This window comes from Furipterus horrens, unplaced genomic scaffold (genome assembly GCF_987537825.1).
Source record: "Furipterus horrens unplaced genomic scaffold, mFurHor1.1.pri manual_scaffold_11, whole genome shotgun sequence".
Lineage (NCBI taxonomy): Eukaryota > Metazoa > Chordata > Mammalia > Chiroptera > Furipteridae > Furipterus > Furipterus horrens.
Window position 1 is genome coordinate 95412019 of NW_028327181.1, and position 8843 is coordinate 95420861.

At 57.7% G+C, this 8843-nt stretch overlaps 1 protein-coding gene across 1 annotated transcript; it reads right to left on the minus strand.

Moving 5' to 3' along the window:
* Positions 1–3280: 3280 nt before the first annotated feature.
* On the minus strand, positions 3281–7907 carry LOC149998881 (zinc transporter ZIP11-like). The gene is made up of 3 exons (XM_090290522.1): positions 7755–7907; positions 5728–5886; positions 3281–4922 (listed from the first exon to the last, which is right to left on the minus strand). The coding sequence occupies exons 1-3, from the start codon at positions 7871–7873 to the stop codon at positions 4844–4846; spliced, it is 357 nt and encodes a 118-aa protein (XP_090146648.1). The 5' UTR covers positions 7874–7907; the 3' UTR covers positions 3281–4843.
* Positions 7908–8843: the final 936 nt, after the last annotated feature.

An 8843-nucleotide genomic window follows, 5' to 3' on the forward strand; every position in this document is an offset into this window, starting at 1 on the left:
TCCTTGACCCTAGTCTCCTCTCTGTTCACTCAGCCCTTCCCTCTTTGCACGGCATCACTCAGAGTATACGTGCAAAAGAGGGAATGAAATCGGATCATGCCTCCATGTATGTAGCATGTTGTGTCATGCTTCCCCTGACTGATGAAACAGATGACCATGAACCTATGAAGTCAACTTGTGTGACCTGGGTTTATAAGCTGAGAGATTAGGGCAAAGGGGATGGACTGTCTCTCCCGTGACTCTGTTGCACTGTGCAAGGCTCCCTCTTGCTAGCAAACTCACCAGGGGGCTAGTTTCATGAAGAAAGCAGCCACGGTGGGAATGTCTGCATGTCAAGGAATCGTGAGTAGCCCCAGAGAGCTGCAGGCGGGCCCTGGGAACTGAGGAAAGCCTTCAGCCAATGGTCAGCAAGGCGCTGGGGCCCTGGTCCTACCAACCGCAGGCAGCTGAATTCTGCCAACCCCCTGAGTGCTCTTGGAAGCTCTTCCCCACAAAGCCTCCGGATGAGAACACAGCCCGGCCTCGAGCTTGTGAGACCCGAAGCAGAGGACCCAGCTGGCCCGTGTCCAGACTCCTGACCCAGAGACACTGAGACAGTAACGTGTGTCAGCTAAGCCACTCCGTCCGTGGTAGTTTGTTATACAAGAGAGAACAGACACGATGACCATCTCCCGCCGAGTCACCAAGGGCAACCATTGTCCACACGGACGAGACCTGCAGATGCATGAGCGACTTACTTGAGACTGCGCTTTTCCTTTTACCGTGTATTCCAGGCTTGCTGGTCAGTGAAAAACAGACTTTTCTGGGATTTCACATATGGAGCTCAATCGGTGCTTTCATCGAAGAAAGCGGAACCGGGGCAGATCCCTAGTGGAGAGAAAGTAGGAAGTCTACATGTAAGTGCTGCTCTGAGAGCGATTCATTGTTCTCTTCCCTGGGAGATCCTCCGGGGTGTGCGGGAGTGACCCGAGGGCGTGTTGGATCCTGACCCTGAAAGGCAAAGCTCAGCCAAGGAGCACATCTCTAGCACCCTCACTGCACCCCTAAAAAGCAGAACCCACTGTGGCCACAGGCCTCTCCTCTCTTTGCACGATCGTCCCCCCTCCCCCAGGCTGGCCCTACATCTGCATTTTCCCTGACGCATCCTGGGCTCCTGGGAGGTCATGGCTCCTCCAATCAGGGAAGGGAGATACTAGCCCAGCCTAAAACCCCAGAGCTGGGTCCCCACCGGCTCCCAACAGCAAGATCCACAGCCCTCGTGCGAGACAGAGGCCAGTGACAGACTTACAAACGTCGTGGCTCATAGTTTGCCAGGGATCCCACACCATGTCCAGTCTGATCGTTTAATCTGGGAGAGGACCATGGGGTGCAGGGGGGCTGAGATCCAGATCACATGGTCTACCTCATGCAAAGAATCATACACCTTTCCTCAGGCCGACACAATCCGGCGGCCCTTTTAGCTCCTCCATCCACCCATGTCTTCCATGTTTTGAAGCATGACCCCCAGTGGGCTAAGGAAACCTGGGGGTCCCAAGGCTGAGCAGCACCCCCAGAAGCTGTGGAGGTCTCAGTAACAGCTGGGGACAGATGGTGGCCAGCAGTGCCCCTTTGCCTTCAAGTCACTGGCAGAGCCTGGGCGCTGTGGAGAGGATGGGAAATGGCCGGGAAGTGTCTGGAATAGACTCGGGGTGCCCTTTGCCACTGTGCTCACTGGCCGTGGGCGCCAGCCTCTCTCTGGCATCCCGCTGGAAGGAAGAGGCAACAGCCCCCTCCTTCCAGGTTCATGTCTCCCGCGGGAGGACGGGGAGGCGGAACCGGGAGCTGCATTCCTCCAGCCTGCTAATCCCCTGCTCCCAGCTGCGGGGCTGGAGAGATGGCCAGGCAGTGGTTCGCTAGAGGACTCGTGACAAAGCCTGTCCGTCCCGTCCCGAGCACCGCAGGCCTCGCTTCCCTGCGCGCGGGAGCCTTGGCGACCTTACCTTAGAGCCAAGGAAGGCGGCACCGCGGGGAGGCTGGTTCACAGGCGCCCCTTCCAAAGCCCTGAGCCTGGTTTTGTGTTTGAACTTCTGCGCACTTTTTCCCAAAGAGCGCTCCTGAAACGGCACAAACGGCACATCCCCCGAGGCCGGCCTTGGAAGGGACATGCTGGCAGCGACCAGCCCGTAGACAGACGGCAGGGGGCGGGACGGTACAGGGGGGCGGGGAGGGGTGTCGGCTGCCGTGCGGGGGACCGAGGGAGGCGGATCCGGGGCGTCCTGGGAGGGCCCCCGGTTGCGTGCAAAGCTCGGCGCCGAGGTGAGTCCCGCCCCGCCCCGCGGCCCCGCCCCGCCCCGCGCAGGTAAACAGCACCTCCCGCCCCGGGAGGCCGAGGTCAGCAGGGGCCCTCCAGCCCCGAACGTGCGTGGGCGCAGGCAGCCCGGCCTCACCTGCCAGGCAGTCAGATCACACCTGTGGGCCCGGCCGGCTGGCCCAGGGTGTGTAACCGGGGCGGGCTGGGGGTTGAAAAGCCGCCCCCCCCCCCACAAAGCGGGCAGAGGAGGTAAAAATTGGTGGGACTCCACACACCTGAGATTTGTTGCTTTGTTATAGGCAGTCCTACCTCAATGCCAGAGGAAGGGGGCAAGAACAGCCCCGGGGGTCCCCCGGGCTTCCAGCTTCCTCCACATTTATTGGGGTGGCGGCGTGGCGGGGTGTTGCTTCGGGAGAGCTCTGGGGAGGGTGGCGGGGGTCCATTTCTGCCTTCTCGGGCACAGCAGAGCCGACCTTCCCCCGGCTATGGCTGCGGGCAAGTAAGACTTCCTGCCCCCGCCCCCCGCCCCCGCTTCCTTGCGGGTAAAGTGGGGTTCATGGTGTCCAAGGCAGGGAGGTGGTGAGACAGCTGATCAGTGTGGGGTTCATTCCCATGGGGGTGGAGCTAGCATCCAGGGCTGCGGTTCAGGATCTGGGAGCCAGCCCTGGGGACGTGGCACCCAAACCAAGCTGTTTTTGAGATGTGACGGGGCCCTGCGGATCCCAGACCTCTAGCTTTCCTGGATTGCAACCAGTTTTCAAGCCTGTTTCTCCTGTAGGTCCTGTGAGCTCCCGAGAGCCTTTCATTAAGTTCCTCATCTCAGTGCGCTGCACGTGCAACCAGGGGCGGGACTCGTCTTTCCCATCTGAGCCCTTTCCTCTGCTTCTCCTGGGGTTAGGCAGGGAAGCTGTCAGGACGAACTTTGTCGTTAGCCCTGACATGTACGACCCTGGAAAGGACGCAGCTCTGAGACGGAGGGAACACGCGCACTGGCTGTCCACAATATCCCTTTTATTGATACGAATCACAGTCATGAGGTCTTGTCCGTCAGAAAGAAGTTTGCATTATGTAGAACTATGTACAAAGACAAAAAAAAATACACATCAACCACCAAAACAAATCATCTCAACCCATGAAACCTCTGGATGTGTCTTCAATTTTGATCGTCAGAGATTCGAAGAAACATACATTGATTGGCCCAGCATAAGGTTGGCCTTTGGGGTGTTGGGGCGTTCACAGAGCGGGGCGTTCACCCTTGGAAGCGATCGAACATGTAAACGCAGAGGGCAGGCGGGGCTCACAAGGCCTGGACCCCTGGCTCCTGGGCTGCTCGCCGGTCTGCGGAGCCCATGCCAGGTCCTCGGGGCTCCTGTGACCAGCGAGGCCGGCAGGCCCCAGCTGTGCTTCAAGCAGGGACATTATATCCCCCCTGTTGGAGAAGCTATGCATATGGACAAATCGATTGGCTTCTAATCTAGTTCAAGTCATTGTTTAGGGTCCTTTCAGTATGATTTGCTAAAAATTTCCTTTTAAAGGGAAACATAAACATCTCTCTTCCTACCCTCTCTTCCTTTCCCATGCTCGGGGCCCTGGCCAAACTCCAGCAGAGCTTGCTGCAGCTTAAGAGTTCCGGGTCTGGTTACACGTTACCAAATGGCCAGCAGGGAGGACCCATCCCAGGTGCCAAACGTCTTCCCTTCCCTTAAGTTAGCTTAGGTGGCTCCGTCCACAGGTAAATGAAGGGCTGGAGTCCTAGCAGCTGGCTGGTGTCCCCGGTCTCTTAGAAAAATGGAGGCTATGAACTTTTCAAAATAAATGCCATAGGGGTTGGGAAACCATGACCAACCACTTTGCTCTCGGAATTCCCCGAGAACAGAGGTCTCTGATGGAGGCGACAGCCGCCTCTTTTCCCAGGGCTCCCAGTGTGTTCACAGTTGTGGCAATTTCCTAATTCCCTTAATTTCAAGATGTTGTCCATCTTTCCAAAGAGAGAGCGAGAGCAGCTGATTTCCTCCTCCCTCTGTGTGCGCCCCCACCCCATTCAGCGTCTCCCTCGGGAGGCACAGGAAGGGTGCTCGCCCAGGGCTGGCTGGACCTGGGAGAGGAGCAGAGGGTTATGTCCACGATGCTCCGGTTCCAGATCGGGAGGGGCAGACGAGAGACGCCCGACCATTCTGCTCTGAGCCGCTGGGCAGACATGCTTCGGGGCTTCTCTCTGGGCAGCTTGCTTCTGTGGCTGCCCTTGGGGACCTGCCATCGAGTCTAGCGAGGGACACTGAGAGCAGAGACTTCCCTGGACTGGACTCCCATGGAAGCAAGGTTCCATTCAGTGGCCCCAAATCTGTAGTTCCACTGACACCTTGGAAGTCCAGAAATAAAACCAATATCTCCCTCAAAAGAAAAGTAACAATTTTCATATAATCAGAGTCAATCGGGATAATGAGATGAACAGCAGAAAAACGTGTCAACGTGAAGACAGGTCCGTGGTCCCGTGGCAGCCGAGCGCTGCCGTGTCCTCGTGCGGCCTTCCCTGGGGTCCGAAGCACGTCGGCACTAGCCCAGGCCAACATCCAGTGACATCATCACCACGAAGCCCAGGATGGAGGCCCAGGACGCCAGCTTCCCGTTACCACTGGAGGGAAGGAGAGGAAGGGAAGGAAGACCTTAATGCACTCTGGGAATTGCACCCTCTGCAGGTCCAATTCCTGTAGAAGATATCCAACCACTATTAATAATGACAATGATACTGATAACCAACACTGACCGAGGCTTACACTGTGCCAGGCAAACTGGTTAACTCGGGTCATCTGAAAGGGTAACCACGTGATGATTATTCCAGTTTTACTGGTGGGGACACTGAGGCACAGGGAGGCTAAACAACTTGCCCAAGGTCACCTACCGTGACTTGGGCATCCATGCTTGAATAATAAATAGTGGAGATTCAGTTCTTGAAGATCATACTTAATCTGGCCTTCTAAAGTAGCCTCAAAATGATCGTGCTATAAAAACCAAAATGAAACAGAGAGGACGCCCCCAGCCCCCGACACCTGGCATGTAGCTGTATGAGACCATGGGCGTAAAGCTTGGGCTGACACAGCTAAGTCCCAGGAGAATCTGGAGACGGTGGGAGGAAGGGTAGGAGGGGGAGAGAGAGGGAGGGAGGGAGACTGAAGGAGGGAGAGAGGCAGAATATTAAAAAGTAATAGTCTGCTTCATGGCGGCGGAGAGGCAGCGTGTGCACCCCTGCCTCACGTTACCTGGTCTCTCTCTCCACCGACTTGTGACTTCATTTCAGACCGCACAGCTGCGGAGGGGCTGGGGTCGATCTCGGGGGGGCAGGAAGGGGCAGAAATGGAGGAGTGGCAGGTTTGGAGGCTGGGACCCCAACTGGGAAAGGGACAGGGACTGATGGGCAGTGGGGGGCAGGGCTCTCCCACCTGATCTGAGCTTCGGGGATGATGTCATCCATGACCACATAGACCATGGCGCCCGCAGCGAAGGCCAGAGCGTAGGGCAGGACAGGCTCAGCCAGGACCACAGCGAACGCCCCGAAGAGCCCGGCCAGAGGCTCCACCATGCCGCTCAGCTGCCCGTACCTGAGGGGAGAAGGGAGGTGGGTACCACCCGGGCGAGTCCCGCAACCCCCTGCGCGGCACACTGCCGCCTCAGAAAACAGCGCGTCTGTCCCACGTCCTATCTGGGCACGGCAGCGCGGGGCACTTTGCTGCCTTGGTCACCTCCTCCTCCTCCTTTCCCACACCCTAGTGCAGGACAGTGGCCAACCCCCACCCCAAGGTTGTTTTGTTTTGGTTTTTGTTTTTTAGTTTTAAGTCTCCTACACTGAGTTTTAAGGCTCCTACACTGTCTTTTTAAAACAACAGCGTTACTGAGATCTATCTAGTCCGCATGCCGTATGGCACACCCACTTAGTGGGCGCAGTTCAGTGGCGTTTAGTCTGTTCACGAGGCTGGGCAATCGGCACCGCTATGGAGTTGCAGAACATCTCTGTCCCCTGAAAGAAGCCCCATGCCCACCAGCGGCTGGTCCCCGCCCCTCCCGCCTCCCCCCAGCCCTGGGCAGCCACTAATCTACTTCTCAGCTCTGCGGATCAGCCTCTGCCGGGCACTCCTATCAGTGGAATCAAACAATAGGGCCCTTTCCGTTGACTGATTTCACGCACCATGTTCTCAAGGCCCCTGCACGCTGGAACGCGTACCAGCGCTCTCCTCCTTTTGTGACTGATTTCGGTCCCTTTGTGTGGACGCCCGAGGCCTACGCTGTCATTTGAGGGTAGGAAGCTATAGGGACTTTTTCCAAGGACAGCTGTGTCCAGCCTGTCTGGGGATTCAGGCCACAACGCATCCCTCCTGAAGGAACTACACCCTCCCCACTCTGTGGGACAGGTGGCCTACCTGGCTATGTCCATCACGGAGGGTCTGTCCCTACAACCCTCATCTTGAATTAGGGTGAGATTCTTCTTTTTACAAAAATCCCTTGTCCTGGCCGGGTGGCTCAGCTGGTTGGAGCATCATTCCATACACCAAAGGGTTGCGGGTTCGGTCCCCAGTCAGGACACGTATGGGAGGCAACGAATCAATGTTCTCTCTCACATCAATGTCTCTCTCTCTCCCTCCCTCTCTCTAAAATCAATCAATCAATTTATCTACTTGTGCTAGTGAGAGTGGGCTTCTGTTGCTTAAAACCCAAGGCGTCCCGCTTAAAACCTCACAAGCTCTGGGCCTTCAGACAGGAACTAAGCCGGGCCCTGAACTCCACATCTGACCCCGCTGGCACGAGACACCTGCTCCGGGCTGACTGCCCACAGACACGGAGGCGGGAAACCTTTCCCACTGTCCCTGGCTGCGGGCATTTGGGGACATGCGTCACCTCTGAGCCTCAATCCTTCCATCTGTGAAACAGGAGTGGGACAGCTTCCCCACCGGCCCCCCAGGGGACGGGCTGGAGCAGGGCCACTGTGGGGACTGGGAGTTCCCACCCTCTCCCTGCTTCTACTTGGCTGGGCTGGGAGCAGACGGTGGGCATGGGGGAGACACTGTGCTCCAGAATCCTCTAAGGGGGCCATGACCTTGGCTTTGTCACATCAGGGAAAAGTGGGTTTGATGTCAAGCCCGGACTGGAGTGAGGATTTTAAAGTTTCATCTCAGGGCCTGGCCACTGGCCACATGGTCCCATTCCTCTGTACAAAATGACAGTCGTGGCTCTTAGGCTTCGGGACTTGCAGGAGGAGGTCCCAGAGGGTGGAAATAAAATAACCTCAGTATGTGTAAGAACTTGTAGGTCGCAGGCCCTATAACACGGAAGGCACTTTTACTGTGGTCATTATCAGTCCTTTTAAATGCTCTTCCCATTCTCTCTAGAGTAGTGAGTGTTCTAACCAAGAGGTGCTCTGACTTCTGCGTCAGCCACGACCTCAGCCGCCCCAGCGATGCTCCGGAGCACTTACCAGAAGGCTCTCCAGTTGGAGAAGCCAGCCCCTCGCAAGGGGAGGCTGACAGCGAGGCCCTCGGGGAAATTCTGGATCCCAATTCCAATGGCTAAATTCCTGAAAGACCAAGAAGACATGTGAAGGCGGTCACCGGGAATCGAGTGCCCCACAGACAGGAGCCCCGGGCCTTTGGTGTTAAGAGACCAGGTGAGAGCTGGGGCAGGTGGAGGAAGGAGAAAGGGTGGGGCACGGGTGTCGGTGGAGCACACAAGGACAGAGAGGGGGTGGCACGGGCCCGCTGGCCCTTCACGCTGTCCTTGGTCCCTGGGACGCTCCGTTTTCATGCTGCTACACTATTGCGGAGCACATGCTGGCTGGGTGTTAGGAGGACCCAAGTTCCACCATGTCACTGCCCAACTCTGCACAGGTCATTTAACGGGCCGCACCTCAGCTCCTCACCTGTAACGTGGAAGGGTTTCCACGGGGACCCTAACACCCACCGTGAAGGCTCGCTGTGGCCTGGCGACCTACCGCCTGCCAAGTGCCTGGCACAGCTGAGGCGCTGAGCGCGTTTTGGTTTCCACCCCTCACGGCATGGAGACCTCATTTCATGGGACAGCGACTCAGGTCTCCTGGGGCTGGGCTCAGCTTCCCGTGGACACTCCGTGCGGGCCTGGACCTCACACCGCACCTCTCTGGGCCACCACGGGGCTCACCCTGGCCTCTCTCCTCCTGCCGCTGGAGGACACTGTGCTGTGTGAACTGGTCGCTTGGTCGGAGCGGAGAGCGGAGAGCCTGCCCCGTGCCCAGAGCAGCCGTGGGAGTGTGAAGGGAGGGAGCACCAGGATGAGGCGGTGCCAGGCAGCGTGCGCCCCGGGAGGAGCCCTTGTTAGGCACCCTGCAAACCCCTGCGAGGTGCCCGGAGGTCAACGTTCAGAGACAGCAGAAGCATCAAGGTCAGGCTGAATGCAACGGGAGGCAGCGTTAGAGCGTCCACCTCGGCTGGACAGCTCCACAGGGCAGCCCCTCCACGGAGGACCCTCCTGGTCACCAGAGAACTCAACAGCGAGAGAAGAGGATGCCGCTTGGCAGGCCACGCTGGGCATG

Coding starts and splice junctions, on each gene's coding strand:
- LOC149998881 (XM_090290522.1), bottom strand. CDS start 7,873: ATGTCTTCTTGGTCTTTCAGGAATTTAGCCATTGGAATTGGGATCCAG. Junction 5,887..7,754: donor TCCAACTGGAGAGCCTTCTG/GTAAGTGCTCCG, acceptor TTCTCCCCTCAG/GTACGGGCAGCTGAGCGGCA. Junction 4,923..5,727: donor ATCCCCGAAGCTCAGATCAG/GTGGGAGAGCCC, acceptor CCTTCCCTCCAG/TGGTAACGGGAAGCTGGCGT.